At 56.3% G+C, this 23945-nt stretch overlaps 6 protein-coding genes and 1 non-coding gene across 7 annotated transcripts; 4 read left to right on the top strand and 3 right to left on the bottom strand.

Moving 5' to 3' along the window:
* Nucleotides 1-1681: 1681 nt before the first annotated feature.
* P884DRAFT_301363 (uncharacterized protein) lies at nt 1682-1949 on the bottom strand (the record flags this gene model as incomplete). The annotated part of the gene is made up of 2 exons (XM_069444847.1): nt 1682-1775; nt 1834-1949. 2 exons carry the CDS (start codon nt 1947-1949, stop codon nt 1682-1684), a joined length of 210 nt encoding a protein of 69 aa, XP_069295784.1.
* A 3434-nt stretch (nt 1950-5383) lies between these two features.
* On the bottom strand, nt 5384-7011 carry P884DRAFT_247105 (uncharacterized protein; the record flags this gene model as incomplete). Its single annotated transcript, XM_069440486.1, has 5 exons — nt 6797-7011; nt 6659-6721; nt 6432-6518; nt 6235-6357; nt 5384-6175 (listed from the first exon to the last, which is right to left on the bottom strand). The coding sequence occupies exons 1-5, from the start codon at nt 6881-6883 to the stop codon at nt 5384-5386; spliced, it is 1152 nt and encodes a 383-aa protein (XP_069295783.1). The 5' UTR covers nt 6884-7011.
* A 274-nt stretch (nt 7012-7285) lies between these two features.
* Nucleotides 7286-11116, top strand: P884DRAFT_247103 (exocyst complex component Sec5-domain-containing protein). Its single transcript, XM_069440485.1, has 3 exons — nt 7286-7856; nt 7927-10022; nt 10169-11116. Exons 1-3 carry the CDS (start codon nt 7532-7534, stop codon nt 10952-10954), a joined length of 3207 nt encoding a protein of 1068 aa, XP_069295782.1. The 5' UTR covers nt 7286-7531; the 3' UTR covers nt 10955-11116.
* Nucleotides 11117-14004, bottom strand: P884DRAFT_286363 (uncharacterized protein). Its single transcript, XM_069443827.1, has 4 exons — nt 13833-14004; nt 13285-13706; nt 11636-13228; nt 11117-11568 (listed from the first exon to the last, which is right to left on the bottom strand). Exons 1-4 carry the CDS (start codon nt 13925-13927, stop codon nt 11459-11461), a joined length of 2220 nt encoding a protein of 739 aa, XP_069295781.1. The 5' UTR covers nt 13928-14004; the 3' UTR covers nt 11117-11458.
* Nucleotides 14005-15049: 1045 nt separating this feature from the next.
* On the top strand, nt 15050-19348 carry P884DRAFT_261946 (putative serine esterase-domain-containing protein). The gene has a single exon (XM_069441619.1). It carries the CDS (start codon nt 15404-15406, stop codon nt 19037-19039), a length of 3636 nt encoding a protein of 1211 aa, XP_069295780.1. The 5' UTR covers nt 15050-15403; the 3' UTR covers nt 19040-19348.
* A 75-nt stretch (nt 19349-19423) lies between these two features.
* Nucleotides 19424-19508, top strand: P884DRAFT_t125. Its single transcript has one exon. It is a non-coding gene; the product is annotated as a tRNA-Ala (tRNA).
* Nucleotides 19509-20862: 1354 nt separating this feature from the next.
* On the top strand, nt 20863-23534 carry P884DRAFT_227544 (methylenetetrahydrofolate reductase-domain-containing protein). Its single transcript, XM_069439686.1, has 2 exons — nt 20863-22921; nt 22978-23534. The coding sequence occupies exons 1-2, from the start codon at nt 21223-21225 to the stop codon at nt 23115-23117; spliced, it is 1839 nt and encodes a 612-aa protein (XP_069295779.1). The 5' UTR covers nt 20863-21222; the 3' UTR covers nt 23118-23534.
* The last annotated feature ends 411 nt before the right edge of the window (nt 23535-23945 follow it).

The raw sequence follows: 23945 nt of genomic DNA, 5'->3' as shown, positions 1-23945 counted from the left end.
CGGCAACGAATTGATCAACCTTTGAGAAGAGGCGTTGGAATTGTGCGCTTGTTCCTACCAGTTGTTTGTTTCTTTTTTTTTATCCGAGTCCTTTGTCCAAAGATCCAACCACTAAGTCGCACTCCAAACATAACTACTGTGGAGTGTTGGGTACTGAGACTGGACGCCTCATGTGGCTCCTTACCTCCCCTCGCACCGCCACGTGTGGTCCGTGATCCGAAAACAAAACGTTGGAGGGATTAGAAGGCGACTTTGCCTGCGTGTACAGCACCTCGAACGCAAGGACACAAGGCTAGAACATTGATAAGTTCGGGCCCATTTTCCAGCTTGGGCAAGGTGTCTGCGATATCAAAACTCCCGTTAAAGCCTCGGCCGTCGGATGTTCGACCTGCCGACCACCAGCGCGAGGGTTCATCCTTATTAACGAAAAGCCCCTGATCCCCTTACGTGATCCGCTCCTGTCATGAAAGAACGGGGGCACGCCATCGAAGCGAGGCCGAAAAGCCGGTCCGAAAGAGACGAACTCGCGTGCTAGCCTCAACTCTCCCAAACCGGACGCGAGCCCCACCCCACACAGTTGGGTGTCCACATCGCCGGATACGTGGGATGTCTGATAAAGGAGAGGGGGAGCTTGCGAGTGCCGCGTCTTCCGCTGCCACGAGGGCAACGGACACCACCAACCCCGACCTCTCCTTCCCCCCTCCCTCCCTCCTCTCGTCGCCACTCGCTCTCGAGCCAGTCAGCCAGCCACCAAGCAAGGCCGGACGCCGAAGAGCGCTTTATGCAGTGCGCAGTACACTCCTTTGTGATCGAACATCCCCGTCCTCCGACGGTCCGCGGAGCTGCCTGCAGGTGTCCGAATTGGAGACGGGCCATGTACGGACTATGTACTATGTATGTTGTGTACGTTGCCACACGCTGCACGCCACATCTCAGCTTGCCACTACTTTGTCTACCCACCACACCATCCCAACGACGAAAAAAAAACAAGCTTTCTGGGCGTTTCCACCTTGCATGTCTGTCGTTTGCAAGGCTCTGTGACCCCCCCCCCGGAGCGAGGATTAAACGAACATTCTACTGTGTATTTTAGCTGCCAATGGATGACATCGTCCCTTCCAGTCTCGATGCAACAAGCCCCGTCGTAACGCCCATAAAAACATGACTGATGTTTGATGACAACTCCCGAGATCCCCCAAGTTTTGCCCAACCACCCTGAAAACACCGGAAAGGTAAGGTTGGAAAAGGGAGAAACGAGGCCAGACGGTCGTGCGGACGTGGAGAGAGAGCGCCATAACAGCGGCTCGGACTCGGGGTCTCGCGAAAGTCTGAGCGCTTTGGGGAGGGAAATCCCTCTCGTTAGGGTCCACAGTCCGGTGGGGTGCATCTGATTACCCGGATCTCGTCACCGAGCTCTCCCCCACCAATCCCTCAGCCGCCCGATCCGTCTCATCCGCAATCCAAACTCCATTCCCCCCTTGTTCTCAGGGTTCAAAAATAATGTGTGCCATACTCCGTACCGGTTGGGTATTATGCGCAAAGAACAGAGCCAAGAAAAATAATGAGGACAAACAAGACCGCGTTGGCTTGTGTGTCGTTCTGCCCTCACTGCGAAGAGGTCAACTCAATGGAGTGATGCCCTCTCTTCAACGATTCAACGAATTTTGTAACGTGTGATGACGGTCTAGTGCGACTTGGTACTCGAGCCGGGCGACGAGGTTGGCCCGGTCGTCGAGACGGACGAGGAGGAATTGGTGCGCTCTGCCTTGCGCCTCTCACTGCGAGTTGATTTAGTCTCCTGATAGGGCATTACGAGAGAGAAGTGGGTAGTCTTACTGTGTGTTGCGGTCGTAGATAGTGCACTCCCACTTGGCGTTCCCGGCCTTGAGGTGGAACTTGAGGCCTTTGCTCTCAATGACGGCCCTGAGTTGTTCGGAGTGGCTGGCTGGCATTTTGACAAGTTGTGTGCTGATGCGTGCTTCGGGATCTCAGGGACGGCTCGTAAGCAGTGAGGGAGATCGTCACTGTGGAAGGCGACGTGAGACTGAAGGAAGGGACGCGTAGAGAAGGAGCGGTCGGAGGAGGTTCGAGATGGGGGGGCTTGGGGAAAGAGAACGGGGGAGCTTATATATATACACAATGTAACCCCCAGCCGTGGGACCACAGCACGACGATAGTAATCCGGATCGACCGCCTTCAGGGCAATTTCCAACGCCGGTGTCACTCTGGAACACAGCGCAGGAGATGGGGCCCACTCTTCTGAATGGGCACGGCGGGTGTGGGCCGGCCGCAGGGAGCGATGGGCCTCGTGCGTCTGGAAAGCGCCGTCCTACGAGTGAGATAATCGGCCGTGAGCCATTTGTGAGCACGCCGCCCGCGCCCTCTCGCGAACCCTGGCACCCTTGACGTTGCAGCTCTGCCCACCTGAACCTCTAACCAATGGGTGTTGGGGAGCGTGCAACAAGATTCAAAATTCACTTATCCGTATGTACGGAGTACACTACCTATTCAAGAGGCGGCCTTGAACAGACGTTGGTATGGGCCACAATCGATAGCCCGCGTTTCCCCGGCACTCTGCGTTTCGGGTACCTGGATCGAGCGGGTCCCAGAAGCCAAAACTGCTCGCCTGAGACCAATTCTCCCCATCAGCTTGCTTCTCGGGCGGGACACGCCTCGGAGCCACGCGCGTGAGAGAGAACCCATGAGAAGGCCACGCCCATCCAAGGGTCCAAAGACATCCCCAGTGCACTTGCAGGGCAAGTCAGTTTGGGGGTTTTAGTTCCGCGTTCCAGTGACAATCTCCAGAGCGAGGGACTGCATGCATTTGCACTTAGCGTAGGGTGGAAACAGCAGGCAAGCCACAATCAACCATGCCCGGGGTTTCCATGCCAAATCCCGGATTTGCGGGCGATGACAAGTGCTTCTAGAAACCTCCCACGCCTAGTGTACAGGCGAGAGAGCGAGCCCGTTGGAGGACGCCACCGCGACCACGCTGCTCCATTCGCGCGCCGCGAAGCTGTCCTCGTGCTTGGGGAGCGGCTACACAAGGAGCGCGGGCGTAGCCGTCCAATTCGCTGTCGGGCTTGGCTTCGGTGGACAAAACGGACAATATCCCCTGCGCTCAACGCCCCGCCGATACATCTCGCCTGAACAGGATCGACAAGGCTATGGCATCTAATCCGTACTTCGTACCAAGTACGCAGCATCGAGCTGGGAAAAAAGCCATGAGTGATTTTCTTTTTTCTCTTTGTGGCGTGGGAAGAGCGTTTCGTGATGCGGTCTCGCCGGCATCGTCTGCTGTGCAACGTGTTCGTTGCTTGGGTTGTGTTGTGCGTGATGAATTTCCCAATTATGCATAGTAACTAATAACTAATGCAGACAATGGATGGAATGGTGGGTAATAACTCGATGTGGAACCCCAGAAGCTTTTTTTCTTTCGTGGCTCCCTTGCTCTAATTAACCCCAGGGTTGCGATTTTAGCCAATCGCATGGCTGCCTCCTTCTCGGTTTGGTAAGTGGCTGGTAGTCAACCGCTCTTCTAAGCAACCAACTACCTGATTTTTGTTGAGCATTCCGTACATATGGTACTGCACGTACGTACGGAGTATTATATACACACATACATAGCAGGCACACATTGTACGACCGTGCGAGTAGCGGTCTGGCCCAGATTTTTCTTCAGCGGCGTCGCCTGGACGGCACCTGTCGATTGTAATCCGTACATACAGTACATCCCATAATTATTTGTTGACACCACCTAGTTCTCCAATATCTAGCTCGGGTGGAACGGAAACGTCCATCCCGAGCTCCAGGCTTGTTCGCATCGCCGTTATATATGAGGATGCTGACGCGGCAGTGACATACAGATCTTGGCAGATGTTGAACATCAATGTTGACTTGTGGTCAGTGGCAAGCGCCTCGCTTCGCTCCTCAACCTATTGTATCCGACCCCCTGCTCCGAAGCCCAGCGCTGCTCGTAAGACGTGACCTCCGAGTACTCCCCCGCGGGAGAGCTCCCTGAGCTGCACGTATTCAGGAACATCCCGTGTGAAGCGGGAATGGACAACACGTGTATCCTACTTTCCGCGATTCATCTTTATTTTAATTTCACGTTCACCGTGTGCGACTCCGTTCAGTCTCCCCGCAATTCTTCACCGTTCCTCCCCGCTTGTGCCTTCTTGATCTGGCGTCGAGCATCTACGCGAGGAGGGGTAGTAACTGGCCTCTGGAAAATCTTCGCGGGGGACTGACGGCACACGAGGAGGCATTCCGCAGCAGCCGAGACGAGTCCGATGCATTCCAACCATGCGTGGTTTCTCTCGGGTTTCTAAACCAGTTCCTAGTGAACTCGGTAGACCAGGCTTCCCTTGGTCTTACGCAGGGGATCAGGTTGGGATTACATACTTCATACGGTACAACCAAGGTTACCATCCATCATGAAGGTGAGGCTTCAGGTTCAGTCCTTTATGTTGGCAAATATTGAGAGCGGAGGCCGGATTATGCTCCTCTCCACGTCGGCATTCCGACATCAAAGCGGGGCGACGACGGTAGCGATGTGCGCTTTGAACACTGGATGGCGGTGCCAGCCAAGAGATCCTGGGGAGACGGGGAAACTTGGCTCTCGGAGGAGTTGCTTCTCGATCCCCGCTCATCCTGTAAATTCACACTACAGGCGCCGCCCAGCGATCCTGCACTTCTCGCTGCCTGGGGCTTTCGGAGTTAAATGACCGAACGGACCGTGCCTTATGTGCTCGGCCCGACTTGTTTTGACAGGGACGGAACATCGAATTCGGGATCTTACTGCAGAAGTGCATCCATCTCGGGGGATGCTCAACTAAAAGTGCAGGTCCCGCGTGCATGTAATGTGCAATCTAACCTGATATGCCTAGTACAAGTAAGGAACCATCAATTGTCTCATGAAACAATAATTGGAGGCTTCCATCGTTCATCATCCGTCTTTCCTCTGTTTAGTTCTTACCTACCACTCCTCTCTCCTTTTATTTGTCTTCTCCTTTTTATATTTCATTTAAGCCTCCCGCCTTCACAATCAATTGACTGTACCTCGCGCGAGTAATCTGTACAATATGATAGCCCACGTGCTTGGCCTGCCTTCTCAGCAAGGCGACGAGCTCGAGGATGCGCAGCAGTCGCATTTGTTAGCCCGAACTGACGCCCATAACACTCCTCTTGTTTGGATTCTTCCGTTCGCCGGCTGGCACCCTTTTGGAACTCCTCTTCAGTCGAGTGGGTCTAAGGTACGGTTCCTTCGCGATCGGGCATGCCCACAATGGAATTTGAAGAGGTCATTACAATCGTCATCGTTAACAACCAGCCAAGATGCTAATCAAACGTTGGCCGCAGTACTAGTACAGTCTATACAGGGATATCATAGCTTCTCGATGATGGCCGCCGCATACTCGTGCGTCTTGGCCTTTCCGCCCAAGTCGCCGGTCAGAACCTTGCCCTCAGCCAGGGTATCAAACGTCGCCTTCTCAATCCGGTCCGCATACTCGTTCAAGCCCATGTGCCTCAACATCATCAAAGAGCTGAGGAGGAGGGCGGTGGGGTTGGCGAGACCCTTGCCAGCGATATCAGGGGCGGAGCCATGGACGGCCTCGAAGATGGAGCACTCGTCACCAATGTTGCCAGAGGGCGTCAGACCCAGACCACCAATCAAGCCGGCGCACATGTCGGACAGAATGTCGCCGTAGAGGTTGGGCATAACCAGGACCTTGTCGTTGTACGGCACAGGGTCGGTCGTCATCTTCAGGCAGGTATTGTCGAGCAGCTCGGCGTCGAACTCGATGTCCGGGAACTCCTTGGCAACCTGGTTGCCGACAGAGAGGAACAGGCCGTCGCTCATCTTCATGATGGTGGCCTTGTGCACGACGCGGACCTTCTTGCGGCCAATGGCACGCGCGTGCTGGAAGGCGAACCGCAGCACACGCTCGCTGGCCTCGCGGGTGATGAGCTTAATGCTCTGGACGACGCCATCCACCACAACGTGCTCAATACCGGAGTACTCGCCTTCGGTGTTCTCGCGGATCAGGACAGTGTCAACATTGTCGTAGGGGGTCTTGTAGCCGGCAACCGACCGGCAGGGCCGCAGGTTGGCGAAAAGGTTGAAGGTGCGGCGGAGGGTAAGGTTGAGAGAGACGTGACCCTTGCCAATGGGAGTCTGGAACCGCCGTCAGATACTGGCCACCCCAAGGGGATCTTTGGTTTCAGTCCACGTACAGCAAGGGGACCCTTCAGGGCGATCTTGTTCTTCTTGATGCTCTCAATGGCAGCATCGGGGATCGCGGTCTTGCCATCCTTGAGAATTGGGTCGACGTTGATGGGCTCCCAGACGATGGGGGTCTGTCTCGTTGTGTCAGAACTTCGGGAGATAAGCCTTGTAGAGACGCCGGGCGAGCGGAAGTTGGGCGACAGACCTTGGCGGCAGCGAAGATGTCCTTGACAGCAACGGCAATTTCGGGGCCGATGCCGTCACCCTCAATCAAGCTGACAGTGTAGCGGCCCTACAGAGGGGTATTAGCTGCATGGTTTATATCGTGGAGCGTTTGCTGGACCGTGGTGTTTGAGTGATTTTCATATGCCAAGCCAACGGTTCGCAGCGGACGGCGCATTGCACTTTCGCCCGAGTCGGACAGCTGCCTACCTGCGCATCCTTCTGTCCGTTGAACTTGGCGACACGATCCTGCGACGAGTACAGCCTCTGGTTCTGTAGATTTTTGACGTTAGCCAAAGAGGGAAGGGAGAAGACAGTTTGGAGCTGGCGAAGCTGGATAGCACACACCTGCAGCGAAAGGGTAACGGCGGCGCGGGGAGCTGCACGCCAGCATTGGCGCTGCACCGGGGCAGCAATCGAGCGGAGGGCTAGCATGTTAAGCAGATATCCTGGGATCGTGCGTGTGAATAGGGCGTCGCGGTACAACCACCTGGTCTGCAAAGAGGAAGAATGTTTTTGGCTGCCGACAGACGTGGAGATAAAAACTCTCTGAATTCGCTGCAAGCCAACATGGAACCCACATGATGCAGGATTTGGTTACGGATACACTCCGGGACAACGGCAGTGGCCCGTGCAGGGCAAGGATTATGCGTCGGTCGCCGTCGGTGGCAATAAAACCGAGCTCGCCGCCGAAGGGTGCCATTACGTAGGGCAGGCAGGCCCACTAACATAGTAGATACACTTCGCCCACGGGCCGCCCGACCCCTTTCACCGCCTTGATACTGCGGCAGTATCCTTTCCACGTGCGAGGCTCCTGCGGGCGGTGAACAGCTTTGTGCTGAGAGTGGATGGTAAAATCCGCATAACTAGTTAGTTACCTGATACAACCGCCGCGGCCAACCACTTGTGAAGATAGCCCCACTCCAACCTTATCCCCTGTTCATCCAACTCGAGAGCAAGACCCGCGACAAACGATACAAGCCAGCTTGCGGAGGTGATGATAGGGACTACCTGAGCGCACGATCTTGGGTAATTCAGATCGATACCCACGGTGTATGATATCACGCCACGGCGATACCCGCCATGGCCGATCTCGAGCGGACGGTCCTCGACTTCTACCAGGTCTCGACGCTCAACCCCGTCCAATGGCCGGCCGAAAAGGACAATGAGAGCGATGCTTCTGAAGATGAGGCCGCCAAGCAAAAGGCAAACAGGAGGAAGTCGAGGTATCAGGCCCTCGAGCGAGCCGTGGGCAATAGAAGCAGCGTTGTCCCGGGCTCCGAGAACTCGGGCAACGGCGTGGGCAACCTAGTGCAAAGGGACGAACCAGATCCCCTGGGCACTACCGACAGCGTGGTACGGACATTGAAACATATGGGGGTCCCGCTGCAGGATGACGTGAGGCTTCGTGAGTCTTAGCTGTGGCAGTGAGTGGCTAGGCGTTGACAAGCGAAACTGACCCTTTGCTCTCCCGGCAGGCAACCGGTTCCTCCTCTCCTCGACGACCTTCTCCCCCGCCCTGTTTCTCTCTCAGATGCATGCCACAGCCGATACGCAGTCCTTGATCAACGGGCTGGATGTCCTCTCCAAGTCGATCGATCAAAAGTCGGCGTCGCTCAAGGTTCTTGTCGAGTCCAACTTTGAGCGCTTCGTCCGCGCCAAAGCGACCATCGACAATGTCTACAAGGAGATGAAGTATCGTGGCGCCGATCCCAACCCTCCGCGCGCCAGGGGCCACTCCCGTCATGCTAGCAGGAACAGCCTTCGAAGTACCAGCGGTCCGCCGCCCCTGGCTAGTCCGCATTCACCTGCGACGGACCCTCGCAAGAAAAATGCGCTCGTAAAGGAGAGCGAGTACGGCGTGCTGGGTGTGAAAGCGCCGCTTCTAGACGTCTCGGCGAAGGCAGAAGAGGTATGGGGCCCTGCGTTGGGCGGTAGGGAGAAGGAGGAACACCTCAAAACGGTTGCCTCCTCTCTTGACCAATACAAGGACTATGTCGAGACGAGCGCAGCAATAGCCGACAGCATCAAGCGCAAGGATTACGAGACTCTGGTCGAGGAGTACACCAAAGCGAGGAAGTTCGCAGATGAGGCAAAACAACTCGCCGACGAGCTCAAGTCAGCGCAGCCTACCGATGACCAACTGTACCGGATCCTGTTGGCAGCGCGGATGTGGCACGATGTCGAGGAGCAGATCCAGGTCCTCAAGCGGGACATCTGGCGCAGGCTCATCTCTCCCTACAACGTGGCCAAGGCTGACACCCCGGGGCAACACGGGGACGACCAACACATGGAGCTCATTACCCTCCTCCTGGAGCTCGGCGTCGAGGACAACCCCATCTGGGTCTGGCTCTTGAGTCGTTATGACTACCTGAAGAGCAAGATTCAATCCACGGCTGAACGATCCAAGGTGGAGATTGAGATCCTGCGTCGGCGACTGGCAAACGCCGAGAACCCGAAGCCAGAAACGATCGCATCCCATATGCGGACGCTCGGGAGGCAGACTCTCGAGGTGATGTCGAAATCCTTCGATTCGCCCGACGTCATTGAACTCTGGGAGATGAACGTCAGTTTCTTGAACAGCTTACTCGCTCCTCAGGGCATCCTGGGCGAGGTGCTCGAGTTCTGGCAAACCGTCCAGGGCTTCATCGATGGCAAGACGCAGAAGAGCATGCCTCTTGGCTATCACGGAGAGTCCGAGCCTCACCACCGGCTTTCACAGCAGGGTGCTTCGGATCTTCAAAAGGGCACTGTGGAACTGGTCAGTATGATCCGAGACCACGTCCTCATGTTTTTTGCCGGCCCCCCGCCGGAGGATATCTCGTTGCTCTTCTCCCCAATGCCACCGCAGTCTCCAGGGACTCCCGGCGCCGCCTCAGCATCAGGATCGCTGACGCCGCGAGATCCTCGCTTTAATCTTGACCCCAGTAATCCACCTCCCCCATCGCCCAAGAGAGGCGAGCCCTGGGAGAAGTTTGCGTTCTGGCCGCCTTGGTCTAATTCACTCAGCGGAGTGCATTTTCTCTCCAAGATGTTAGCACTTGTAGGGAGCGGCGCTTCGGACATGGCCTCCATCTCTCCCGTTAGCAGCGGAGATGCTGCCGAGGTCGAGAAGGTACGAACGCTCGTTGGTGTCGCCAGGGAGAGATGCGTGACGGCACTCTGCGCGGCGTGGAACAGGGACGCCGAGAACGTCAAGTACGTGGAAGACTGGAACCGGTCGCCGGACAGCCGGGACGTGACCAGGATGCCGGCTAGTTTCGCCGCCTTTGAGGGCGCGCTCCTCAGCGGCATGCAAAAGATCCTCTACATATCCGACGCCATGTCAAAGCCGGGGGCCGGGGATATTGTCACCCCCCCGCCGACAAAACTGCTACAGATGGTGCGCAGCCAATACGTAACCACACTCTACAAAGCCCTGAGCGGAATGGTCGAGAACGCCGAACGCTTCCCCAAGAAAGCCGACGACGAGTGGACAGTAGAGGTTGATGGTAACGTCTTGGTGAGCAACCCAGCAGTCTCACAGCCTTCAGCGTCGACGCTAGGCGGAGGCACGATAGACGCAGGCGATAGAGTAAGTCACTCTCCTCCACGGCTCCCCGTCCCCCTAACCCACCTCCTCTCTCTCTCTCTCTCTCTCTCTCTCTCTCTCTCTCTCTCTCTCTCTGTGCTTCACTCTCCCACCAAGCAGGGCCGGCAGCTGACCACTCGTCCACCTAGAACGTCCGCATGCTCCTAACTCTAAGCAACCTCCAGGCCCTGCGCTCAACCGTGGTCCCGTCCCTCAACACCCAATTCGAAAACGCCTTCTCCGTCAAGCTCACCGACGAGACCAAAACGATCCGCGACGTTCTCAGCCAGATCGACGCCCGCCTGTTCCAGTCCTACACCCGCCCATCCATCGAAAACCTCCGCCGCATCATCCGCGCGGGCGTCTCCTCGCCGGACTGGTCCCCGCCGCCGGGGGCGAAGCCGCGCTCGGTGCGCCCCTACGTCTACGAGGCCCTGCTCGGCCTCGTCCTGGTGCACACGCAGGTGTCCACGACGGCCGCCTCGCTGACGACCGAGATCCTCTCGTACCTGCTCGAGCAGGCCTCGCGCGAGCTGCTCGAGGCCTTCAAGACGCGCCCGCGCTACCACCTCGAGGCACTCATGCAGGCCACGCTCGACGTCGAGTTCGTCGCCCAGACGCTGAGCCACTACACGACGGACCGCGCCTCGGAGCTGCAGAGCGCCATCTACCAGGAGCTCGACGGCCGCACCGACAACGACGCGCGCGCCCGCCTGCAGGCCGAGCTGCCCGAGATGCGGGCCGTCTTGAAGAGGCTGCGGGAGGCGAGCAAGGGCGAGTTTGCTTGCTTCAGGAGGCCTAAGAGATCGGCGGCGGGGGCAGCCGCCGCCACTGGTGGTGGCGGTGGTGGGGGATCCGGGCCAGGTCCCGGTTCCGGAGCGGGATTAGAGAGAAGGGATACGGGCGGGAGTGTGAGGAGCAATCGGGTGGTTTGATTTTTTTCCTGGGGCTGGGGGCTTGGGTGCGTTGGTTGAATCGGGGTTTGCATGCACACGCACGCTATCATGGACGGGACGGTCCGTCGTTAAACACAATTTTATTTTCCTGTTCGGATGCCGGACCGTTGTGTCAGACGATTGGTGTCCGACTCCGCACCCGGGGTATTGATTCTATCACGAAAAAGATGGGAAGTCGTATCCCTCTATGCTCCAGACAGAGTGTGTTCCCGACAAGTTGCCAACCAACACTGCCCGCTCAACCTGTCACTTGGAAGGCGAAGAGCGCATCATGCCATTAGTCAAAGCCATTGTTACTGCACCTCAAGGCCATCCGGCGCCGGAAAACCTCATGGCTAGTCGTACATGGCGTAGTCAGTCATAAGTCGTGAGCCATCACAGGCGAGCATCGCGCTCGGCCGGCACACAACCAGAATCGAAGCATACAGAAAGAAAAAAAAACATTTAGGTTCCCCAGATCGTTGCCAACGGGGACGGAAACCATCAAGGGTCCGAGTGAGGTAGAAGAAGAGTCGAGCAGAAGAGGAGCTCGAACGAGCGGGAATCGGTGGGCGAAAAGGTAGGGCGCTCTTGCTTTGCCTTGACGTTGGCAACTGCAATCAGGACCGGTCAGAGACATTGCATGAGACGAATGGCCGATAACAGAAAAAAGGGACTTACAGTCGAGGTTGATGGCCTCAAAGTACTCACGGATTGCCGGGTTCTCCTCTTCGGTGACTAACTTCCCGTCAACCTCGCGGCGCGTCGTCCGGGGAAGCGCCTTGCGAATGCCCAGGAGCATATGCAGAAGGTTAGCAATGACATAACCCTGCTGCGCGAAGCTGACGGGCTCCTTTTCGAGCGGCCACAGGTGCCGCAGGTTTTCCTGCTCCCAGGCTTTGAAGGCCCAGCTGGACTTCTCGACGCAGTTTAAGAGAATCAGGACGGCAAAATACATGTTGAAATCGATCTTGACCTTGCTGTCTTGCAGGACGCGCTGCATACCGGTGAGGAGCGTCTTGCTGGTGGATGCGGCCTTCCTCTCGGCTGCGGCAGCGAGCTGGAGGCAGATCGTATTGAAGAGCTCCCCATCCGTGTCTTCCTTGATTGTCCTGGCCGGGGCGTCTTCGGCCCAGGTTTTGGCGCTGATGGTCCACTGGCGCTCACGGTCCAATATCTCTACAAGGCCCCAGAGCTCAAGCGACTTCTTGAGCAGTTCGTCGTTCGTCTTGCTGGCGACGTCGGCCGCGGTTTGCAGCGTGACTTGCATGAAGTGAGAAGGCTCTCGCTGGATCATTTCGGGCAAGATCTCGCGCATGTACGCCTCAACCTTGGCTGGGACATCCTGGTTGTCATTATCGAGCATGACGATGGGATAAGTCGACGTCCTGTCGTCCACGATACTCGGATCGATAGGTTTCCCCTCGGCGTCCCGGTCGGGGTCGCGCTGCAGCACTTGAAGCTGGAGACGAGGGCCGCATTCGGGGAAGTGTGAGGCCTCAATCACAACACCGTGGCTGCCAAGGTTCATGGATTGTTTGATGGAATTGACTCTCGCTTGGGCAAGCACAATCTGAACGCCTGCAGAGTACAGGTCTAACTGCTCCGAGAATCTTGTGCGGACGCATCCGGAGCGCCATACTCGGGGAGACAAGACTTTTCGGCAGGTATCACAGGGTGAGCCTTGAGAGCAGGTCTTTCTGAGGACTCGGCACCGAATGCAGGCGCCAATCTTCCGGACCTCTTGGACTTCTTTTCTTCTCGTCGCATTGAACCGGGCCCTTGAGTGGCGAGATTTGGCACCATTCGGGCCGCCGTCGAGGCGGAAGACTCCCTTGCCAGGAGTGGCTGATGTAGTTTGCATGGGACTGTTATGTGTAACAGGGGTCTGGAAAGTATCAGTCGCATATGTGATCTCGCCCCAAGGCGGTGGCGCGCTTGGTGTTGGCATCGCCGGAGCTGCCATCCCAGGAGTGCTCGGGCCCGGGGCAGACTCCTCTGTCCCGCTCACATCCGCGACCGGAAGGGTGTTAACCGCAGCGGCGGCCGCAGCAGCAGCAGCATTAGCAGTCGCAGTAGCAGCTTCGGCTGCCGCCGCGGCTTCTTCGCCCAGTATCTCAGGGTCGAGATACGCAGGATGCACGCGAGCGGTGGCGGCGGCGGCCATGGTGATATTCGCAGACTCCGATGATTGCGCATCTTCAGCCCGTAGAATTTCTTGAAGACGCTCTTCGGCAGTGGGCGCGCGGTCTGCCTCTTCCGGCCGGGGCTCAGCTACATACGAGTCAGATCTGCGCATCCCTCCACTTTGTGTTCTACTGACGACGTACACTTTGGCGGCTGGGACGTGCTACTCTCCTGGTGCAACGGGGGATTCTCGATGATAAACTGGTCCTGCAGCTCGAAACGCTCTGTAGACTGCCCGGCGGGCGGCGAGGGGCCGGAGGGGGCAGTGCCATTGGGCTGACCGCGGTCGTCGTTTTTCTCGTTCAGATCGATTTGTCGCGATACTTCGGCAAGAACTCCGAGGGCGGTCCAGTCGCGCTGCATCATCGGCAAATCAACCGCCGACCCGTTCGTCTGGGCACGCGCTTGGGCCTGCTGACTCTGTTGAAAGCGCTGCTGCGCATGGCTCATGCCAGACAGGGCCAGGAGAGCGCTGACTCGTTCCGACTCGGAAATGGCAGGACATTTCTTTGTCAGATGGCTCGTCAGGCTGTCGAGTCGGCCGCGCGGGAAATGTTCTCCGCATCTGCAATCGAGGAGGGATCGGTTAACAATATGGCCTTAACAATATGGCCATGACCAAGCGGCTCGCACGAACAAGCGGTGGGAACAACGACCAGTGACAAGGGGAACAAAAGAGCGGTAAACTCACGCTTTGCAGGTGTGGGGGTAGCGATTGCTTTGATCCTGCAGTTTCGGACCTCGTTCGAAATACTGCAAGATGAGCGCATTCGGCCGTCGCCCCATTGTTGTGGTCAGAGTGCCGCGTCTGTCATGGACGGATCGGAAGCTGTTCTGGTCGGTGAGCTTGTCCCGGTGCCGGGCGAGGGGTCTGGAGTTGTGAAAATACTGCCGGCTTAAAAAACTTGGCGGTCAGTCATCCTGTCGTCAGCCCTTGCTTTGCGGTGGATCTGGTCGTCCGCCCTCTCACGTGAATGCGGTCCCAGTGATGACTTGGTACTCTACTCTACACAGTAGGTAGCCTGCCAGGTTGAAGCCATGATACGGAGTAACTACGCAGATTAGTTAAAGCACGCTAACTTGGGTGCCCGGCAAGTACGGAAGCGCTATTTCCATCCTGTATTTCAAATATTGGGTACTGACAAATTCAACGCCTATTTTTGCAGTCCGTTTTTCTACGGGAGACTTGGATTCACGAATTCAACGAGGTCACCAAAGCACCTCAGAAGTTTTTGCGGGATCAGGCCTCGCCTCCCGTCAAGTCCTCTGACAGTGTAACCTGGGATGCACTGCACATCTCTGACTGCTCTTCAGGAATAGATTGAGGTGCCTGTAGTCGCCTCTGAGGTTTGTCTCGAGACAGCTACGAAAACATACTACAAAGTACGGATTACTGTAGTTAACACTGACGGTTTGCTGCATGGTAACGGATGAAACATTGCCGTCTTTCGCCTAGCTCAATGCTACCTCTTCGTCATGACTCGCATTGCGAGCGCGCTGGCATTTGTCCGCCCTTGCACGGCAGGATTTGGGTCTCCATGATCGGATGGCGCAGTATTACATTGGTATAGCATAAGGCAGTCTAACGCGGTTTGTTAAGCTAATAATTCGGGTCATTGTTAAGTCCGGGCAATCTCTCGTAAGAATCGCCAAGCGAAGCCAAGACAACCAAGCTTTGGCAATAGAATGCCTGACAAGAAGATGACGACGGAGTACGGATACAGATAATCTCGTACCAGCTCTACATAGTATAACTAGCGTACCTTATATACTGTATATTACACATAGAAGATATGTATGTACCTTACATACCGAAGTTATCCACATACGAAGTGTATCTATACTGTACATAACTAGTAGTGAGCTCAGCGCTCCTCCTAGCAGTGTACAGTACATAATCCGTACACTCGTCGCAGCCACTTTCTCAGACCGTTCCATCCTTGCCCGCGCGTTTCGTCTGTTCGACGCCGTCCCAACCCCGCTAGGCAACCAAACGGGAACATCCTGTCACAGCAAGCAACCACTCTTTTCCACCATAAAACAAATGTTTTCACTGGGTCGACGCGGATGGTTTTGCACCCACCACTGACGCACACGATGGGATAACGCTCGCACACCGCACCCGGCCCGACCGAAGCTCCCGAGAGCCCGAACCTTGTATACCCCAGACACGAGTTTTGGTGCACCACCGCATGGGAACCAATGTTGGAGTTCCTTTGATTCTCGGTACATGAGCCTCTGTCACACATACGCGTGTCCACGATGTTGCTGCTCCACCAGACAGGCAGCGTCAAGATCGGCGAGGTGGTCCGCTATACCGTGACTTACAAGCCGTCGGTCGACCACATCCTTCCCTCTCCCGAGTTTCTGTACCTGCGCATCAAGAACACCTGCGCCATCGCCCTTCGTGCCGCCTTTGTCCATGGGCCATACACCCTCGGGGTCGCCGCATACCCCGCGACATTCAAGCCCTTCGAAAAGTTCGAGAATCCGCGTCGCTATGGCGTGCCCGAGTTCGAGCCCATGCTCAAGGCCGGCGCTGTCTGGAACTGCCCCTTGATCGTACCGGACAACATCCGCCAGAGCGCTGGCGAGGGCAGCAGCAAACATGGACACTTTGGGAGCGGGCCCGAGCATGATGAGGACACTGTCTCTTGGGTGATAGAGGTTTCCTCCCAAGTCATCTTTTCCGCCTCCGCGTCGGTGCACTATGAGATCCTGCTGGCGCGCGACGAGAAGTCGCTGAATCTTGGCTCCGTGATGCCCGTCATCGGGGGCCAAGTGCAAGCACCCCAGCCTGGCCGGGTGAGCGACTTCCAGCAGAGCGCTGGCTCATCGAAACACCATCCCGCACAGCCCAAGGGCGTCTTCTCCAAGGCAATACACCTCAAAGTTGAAGATACCGCAGCCCTGTGGAACACTCCGGAAATCCCAGGTTGGAACGAGATTGGATGGCTCCGGGCAAGGGAAGAGGACTGCTCCGACGCTCCCGCCGAGGCCGGCGCGGCCACCAGAAATTCTGGCGAGGCAAGGCGGCCACCAAAGCACAGACAAAAGAAGATTCATCTAGTTGTGCTTACCCACGGGTTGCACAGCAATCTAGGCGGCGACATGCTGTTCATGAAGGAGAGCATAGATGCAGCAGTGAAGCAGGCAAAGGTTGACGCGAAAGCGCGCAAAGCAAGGGAACGCGCGGCAAGGCGGCGTGCGCGCAAGGGCGCTACTACGACGGGCGACTCTTTTGAAAGGGCCGACCAGGGTTCAAACCTCGATCCGAATCAGGGACTCAAAGCGGGTACTGACACTGCTAGCCGACGGAAAGAAGGCGACGAAGGCGAGCAGCTCGAGGACGAGGAGGACGAGGAGGAGGTGGACGACGACGAAGAAGTCATTGTACGCGGCTTTTCCGGAAACGCGGCAAAGACCGAGAGGGGAATCAAATACCTGGGTAAACGGCTTGCCAGGTATATCTTGCTTATGACGTTTCCAGATCAGCCATGCTTGCCCACTGCCAAGGCAGCTTCAGAGGCCATCACCCACTCGCTCAAGACAGGAGCCCACAAGAAGGCCATCGAAGAAGCACACAAGCACAGCTCCGCCCACCTGGCAGCCTCTCCGGGCGGAAAACGTTTGTACAAATTCACCAAGATCAGCTTCATCGGCCATTCCCTCGGAGGCTTGGTGCAGATGTACGCAATCGCGTACATCCAGAAACACTCACCGCAGTTCTTCGATCTTATCGAGCCGATCAACTTCATTGCGCTGGCATCCCCGTTCCTTGGCCTAAACCATGAGAATCCGCTCTACGTGAAGTTTGCGTTAGACTTTGGCCTGGTAGGGAGGACAGGACAAGACCTGGGCCTGACCTGGAGAGCGCCAACGATCGCCCGGAATGGATGGGGCGCGCTCATGAGCAATCTTGGGGAGCACGCGCACAAGCGCGTATATGGAGATTATCAGCCCGAGTCCAAGCCTCTCCTGCGGATCCTGCCAACGGGGCCGGCTCACAAAGCGCTCAAGAAGTTCCGTAACCGAACGGTCTATTCCAACGTGGTCAACGACGGGATCGTTCCACTCCGGACAAGCTGTCTCCTCTTTCTGGACTGGCAGGGCCTTGGTCGAGTCGAAAAGGCTCGTCGAGAGGCGGGGCTCGTGGAAACAGTCGTGGGGTTTGGCTGGGCCGAACTGACTGGAGCCAACATGACGACTCCTAGACTCGCTCCTTGGTCGCCGGCCGAACAAGAAGATAGAGATGACGCTGAAAGTGCGGGCAAGACAACTCCAACTGGTCATGAGGATTCTCACCAGGTCCCGCAGCCGCCGACTAATGCCATGCTGGAAGACGATCGGCAAAGCCTGAGGTCGATAGCCAACCCGTACCGAGAGACACCTTCAGAGCTGCAGCATCTTCAGAATTCGAGCACAAACAACACGTCAAATCCCTTTTCCGGCATCTTCAATTTCTTCCGCAGCGAGACACCAAAGTCGCCGCCCCCGGCGTCTCCTAAAGTAAATAAGATCTACCAGCGGAGCCAGACGCTCAAATCGGATCAGTGGCCGGCCTCGGATTCGGGTACCTCGTCCAAATCCAGAGTGACGGCTGGGAACGAGCTCGGCGAGGATGCAGAGGGCATGTCGGCGCCTCCAAGAACGAGCATCTTCGAGTCGGCTGGTGACCTTCTCAACCCAAAACTACCCCCAGTCGAGTTCCTCATTGATCCATCGAAACGTCCTCGAACCATCTTTCATGACCGTGTCTATCACCCGGCGGACATCCCCCCCCCACCCATCAAAGAGCGGCCTTCGGGCACTTTGAGCCTACGGCGCCGGACGCCAGCTGCAAGCTCCTCTTTTCCAAAATCTAACAACGACACCACCTCTTCGTCGAGATCCCACCCGGCGGTCAACCAAAAAGACACCTCCCCCGATTCACCGCGATCCCAGCAATCCAAACCCGCGCCCCCCTCTACTGCCGCCAGCGACGAAGCCTCTACTGTCCACAGTCCTTCTTCAGACGCCACTCACGGCGAGGCCGCCGCTACCGAGGACGTCGCCGACGTAGATATCGACACCTCCGAGATGCGCGTCGAAGAGAAGATTGCGCGCGCCTACCACCGCGGTCTCTCGTGGCGCAAGGTTCTCGTCAAGCTCGAACCCGACGCGCACAATAACATTATCGTGCGCCGCACCTTCGCCAACGCGTTCGGCTGGCCAGTGATCCAGCACTTGGTCGAAGCGCACTTCAGTGACTCCGCGACGGCGCGGCTCAGAGACGAGGACGAGCCGAACGCCGAAAGGGCGAAACCGATTGGGGAGGGGACGGACCAAGGTGGCGGCGAGATAAGGGCGGCTGCGAGGGGGTTGAACGCGAGAGGGGAGGATGTCAGTATCAGGAACGGAAGGGATGGTGATGAGGATGAGGATGAGGATGAGGGTGATGCTGATGAGAAACAGGATACGGTGTCTGAGTTACCGCAAGGCCCGGGCCTGTCGCCTTCGCTGGCCAACGCCAACAGCAACAACGCGCAAGACGCTTTCCCCGCCCAGTCTAGCACTGCGGCTGGCAAGGGTAGTGGCGGTACGTCAACGACAACGTGGCCGCCGCCGGACAGGGTTGATTCAGTGACGTGGAGCGATCGAGACTGGGCAGATAGCGGGGATGAGAGTGATGACGGGGTGGGGGGGAGATTGAGTGGTACGAGAAAGGAAGCGGCCGGCGGTGAGGGAAAGGGGAAGGGTATTGGGCTAGGAATTCCGTTCGGTGGCGGTGAGAGGAGCTCCAGTCCGCTGAGCTGGAATTGGACGGAGAAAATCGTTGGCAAGGGGGGCCTGGGGCGGTCGAAGTCGCCTTCTGGTGACAGCGGAGCTGGTTCTACCGCTGGAAAGGACGCCAACTGAGCGGTACTATCAATACTGATACGATGTGAAGAATTGAGATCATATCTGAGAGTCGGCGCCTGTGGGCTGTTTAGATACTAAGCCCTCGTTCCTGGATCTTTATCTTTGAGCATAGATCGACCTTGTCTAGCACAGAGCCGGCGTGTCAGATCTACCACATTCGCCGACTAATGAGAAACGGTGAGCAGGTGGGCAATTTGGTAATCCGTAGTATATAGTTTCTTCATCGACTGTCCTGTGAACATGACCTCGCGGCACATGGTCGACACACCCTCTGCTCCTTGTTTACCTATGGCTCCGAGGAAAGACGGCATGGATGATCCAGCGAGTTTCAAGTGTTTGCTGCATAGACGAAATAACCGTACCCCTTCTATAACCAATCACGGGCGTGTGGCTCAGTTGGTAGAGCGTTCGCTTAGCATGCTTAAGTGCATGCGAAAGGTCCTGGGTTCGATTCCCAGCTCGTCCATAATAACAAACCCTTGAAGGGTTCCAAGTTTTTTCTTCCTCCTCTCAACATCATCAATTGAGCACATTTTCCAATATTTTTTTCCCTGCTGCTTTGTAGTTGGAGATATGTTGTCTCTGAGACTGCATTTGACGACTCACATGGCACACACAAGCAGACAAGACCCATGACGTATCCGAGGACGAAACATTAATGTAGGGGCAACACACATACGAGGTCTCCGAACGAGGTGATCCGTACTCAGTACTACTCAGTACGAAGTAGTAATACTCCGCATATGCTCCGGAGTACTCTTCCGTTTCGTTTACAAGTACGGAATTCCGTACTTGTTTCACAGTACGGCTGTAACACCCACGGGGCCACTTAGTGGGGCTTCCGAGTGGGACAGTGGGGGTCTCCACAACTGGTACACAAGGTACTTTAATCGGGCGTGTCGGGCAACGGCGGGATGGTCAGGTTACGTCAGGAGCTTGTTGTTTGTGCGTGTGTGATTCGAGAATCATCTAATCCCTCTCGAGGTACGGATCCGTACAAGCGCTACACTGCATGTCGTTTTGTCGAATAACCGTTCAGAAGGCAGCCACCTCAGATCTGACAGAATCTAGAATTGCAGCTTGGTGGTGCAGCCTACAGCTGACCGCTAGTTGTCTTGACATTGATGTTTGTTATCCTCATTCACCTCCAACCCTAAGCGTGTCGTAGATATCGGTACACTGGAAGTTTGCTCTACTGTAGTACTTGCACTTCGTGAGACACCGCCTGCGTCTGATGATTGAAGATATAGGTACACCCGAAGTCTTCCTCCTCATACCACCCTTTATTCCTCTTCCGGTGATACATTGTATTGCACATTCCCTTTAATCCGACCACTGGTAGGGCCAGAGTGAGGCCATTACCATTGTCTGAATTGTCAACCTCCGGTGGCCGCCCAATTGCAACTCCTTGCCCTTTGTCTCCGATTTGCGGGCTCCAACAGATCAACTCGGGGATACTCGTGGCCGGGTTGCCTGGCGCTGTCGAATGCATCTTTGCAGAAGTGGAGTGGGGTTTCAGTGGATGTGCGAGTGTTGACCAATGAGGATTCCTCCGGGTACGGCGACTTTGAACTCTCACCCATGCTACAAACCCGACTTTTGCACACTGTGCAGGTAAAAGCAGCCACTGCCCCGCGGCCTTCTCTCCTTCCCTCCTGCCCTCTCTCCCCGATTGCCTGTCCATTCTTCCTTTCCTTACTCTTCCTCCCTTCCGCCTTTTTTTTTTCGGGATTCAATACTCCTCCTGGGACCCATCGCCGGCCGGAGTCCAAAGGCACAACGGTGCAAAGTTGTAGAGGTGTAGGCGCTACATTCCTTGTCCGTCACAGGGAGTGGGCGGGTGCTGAGCTTGCTCTCCCAGGATTGAATCTGTATGCTCTCCTTCGCCGCGATTGTTTTCTCTTGCTTCTCTTCCTCTTCCCCCCACCCCTCTCTCTCCCTCCGGATTTCGATAGCTTCTCCCTCGTTCGGTCGTTGCGGGTGAAGCCATCTGGGCTCAACTTTACTTCCGATCTGCTTCCCTACATCCACATGCCTCTTTCTCTAGTTTTTTCTGGAATTGTTCCCCCCCCAAGACCCAAACGGCGCGGCAACGGCGGGCTAACGACCAAACCCCCATTCGGGACAGCAGTTGCATTTTCTCATCAAGTCGACGTCGCGATTAGGAGCATCCCGTCACCATGCATATCCGGGAGATGCTGGCGGAAGCCGAGAGGACCGGCAACCCGTCCTTCTCGTTTGAGTACTTCCCGCCCAAGACGGCCCAGGGTGTGCAGAACCTCTACGACCGCATGGAGCGCATGTACAACTTTGGCCCCAAGTTCATCGACATCACCTGGGGCGCCGGCGGCCGCATCGCCGAGCTAACCTGTGAGATGGTGGTTCAGGCGCAGACGTACCTGGGGCTCGAGGCGTGCATGCACCTCACTTGCACCGACATGGGCGAAGAGAAGGTCAATGATGCTCTTCGGAAGGCTTACAAGGCCGGCTGCACAAACATTCTCGCTCTCCGCGGCGACCCGCCACGCGACAAGGAGAAATGGGAGGCTACCGACACCAAATTCCGGTACGCCCGAGATCTCGTGGCCCACATCCGCAAGATGTACGGCAGCCACTTCGACATCGGCGTGGCCGGCTACCCGGAGGGCTGTGACGACAACAAGGACGAGGATTTGCTCCTTGACCATCTTAAGGAGAAAGTTGACATGGGGGCTTCGTTCATCGTTACACAGATGTTCTACGATGTCGACAACTTCCTCCGCTGGGTCGGGAAGGTCAGGGAACGCGGCATCACCGTGCCCATCGTGCCCGGTATCATGCCCATCGCCACCTACGCCAGCTTCCTACGCCGCGCGAATCACATGAACTGCAAGATTCCCGAAGAATGGATGGCGAAGCTTGAGCCGGTCAAGAACGACGACGTGGCGGTCCGCGATATCGGCAAGGTGTTGGTGGCTGACATGTGCCGCAAGATCCTCGCCGCTGGTATCCGCCACCTGCACTTTTACACCATGAACCTCGCCCAGGCGACTCGCATGGTTCTGGAGGAGCTCGACTGGTTGCCGTCGCCCGAGCGCCCCCTCAAGCAGGCTCTCCCTTGGAAGCAGTCCCTGGGTCTCGGGCGCCGCTCCGAAGACGTCCGGCCCATCTTCTGGCGGAACCGCAACAAGTCGTACGTCGCGCGCACCCAGGACTGGGACGAGTTTCCCAACGGCCGCTGGGGTGATTCGAGATCTCCAGCTTTCGGCGAGCTCGATGCCTACGGTATTGGCTTGAAAGGCACCAACGAGCAGAACCGCCAGAAGTGGGGTGAACCGACCTGCGTTAGGGACATCGCCAATCTCTTTGTTCGTTATCTGAACAAGGAGATCGACTACCTCCCCTGGAGCGAGGCCCCGGTTGCGGAAGAGGCCGAACTTATCAAGAAAGAGCTGATTGATCTGAACAAGCGCGGGCTCATCACGGTCAACTCGCAGCCCGCTGTCAACGGTGCCAAATCAAACCACCCCGTTCACGGTTGGGGTCCCTCAAATGGCTACGTCTATCAGAAGGCCTACCTCGAAATGCTGGTCGCGCCCGAGCTCTTCCCAGAGGTCAAGCGCCGCATCGAGCAACACCCCGACCTGACCTACCACGCCGTGACCAAGGCTGGCAACTTGTACACGAACGCACAGTTCGAGGGACCCAACGCCGTCACCTGGGGTGTGTTCCCGGGCAAGGAAATTGTCCAGCCTACCATTGTGGAGAGAATCAGTTTCCTTGCGTGGAAGGATGAGGCGTTCCAACTCGGAACGGAGTGGGCTCGTTGTTACGAGGCAGGCAGCCCCAGCCGCCTGATCCTGGAAGAGATCATGAACACCTGGTATCTTGTAAACATTGGTAAGTGCGAAGGATGACGTCTCCAGGTGGACAACATTTCTCTGACACGAGTACAGTAAACAACGACTTCCACCGGGGAGAGACCATCTTTGAGGTCCTAGACGGACTGGAGGTCCCGAACCTGGACAGAGTTCCGGAGCCGCAGGGTAACGGCGTTACGAACGGCACTCCTAATGGCGTCGAGGCATCTACATAATACCTCAGGATCATCGTCATCGCTCAGCTCGGACCGCTCAACCTGGCCGACTGCTTGATGACGAACGAAACTTTTTCAACACTACTTGCATGGCCGAAGTATATTTCAACCTCCCAACTTGCACACACAGACGACCTTTAATATCCATCTATCCACCCGCAGCCTGGAGCGGGACGGGACCGGGCCTAGGCCAGGAGGGACGCATTTGACGACGAACGCAACATTTGGACATTATTTAACATACACCAGCATGCATATGGGAAGGCGTTTTTTTGGTTCATGAGGGGGTGGGCGAACAAAAAAAGAGGAAGAAATGTGCGCATGATGGGGCGTGGGCGTTTACTCCCCCAGGTTCGGGTCTCTTGGTTTTTTTCAACAAAAAGGGAAAGGCGGGCGGTGTTGGAAAAGGATGGATGGATTTTTTTTTTTTTTTTTTTTTTTTTTTTTTAGCGTTCGTTGGTAGACACATGCATCCGAGGAATGGTGTCAGGACGGCGGGGAGGTGGTGATGGTCCAACCCCAGTTTTGATGCATCACCGAAAATCTCAACGATACCCAGGGGAATTTAGGCAGGATCGGATCTACTTGGCAGGTGTCTGGCTCTCTTTGTAGAGGATAGACAACCTTTCAACTTCAACAGTGGTTAATACAAGCAGAAGGATATATGAGTGAAGAAAGAAGAAGAAAAAACCTCGTCTGTAAGAGAGAGAGAGAGAGGTAGAGAGGGTCAAGCTTGTGATGAGGGAGGGAGTCATCGTGTGAGCAGTGAAAGTGATGGTGACAAGACCAAAAAAAAAAGATGATCGAGACCCTCCAAATGGTTCAGCT

This window comes from Thermothelomyces heterothallicus (assembly GCF_042370625.1).
Source record: "Thermothelomyces heterothallicus CBS 202.75 unplaced genomic scaffold P884_scaffold_19, whole genome shotgun sequence".
Classification (NCBI taxonomy): domain Eukaryota; kingdom Fungi; phylum Ascomycota; class Sordariomycetes; order Sordariales; family Chaetomiaceae; genus Thermothelomyces; species Thermothelomyces heterothallicus.
The sequence above is the reverse complement of the archived record's forward strand: the minus strand, read 5'-3'. Positions and strand labels throughout refer to the sequence as shown.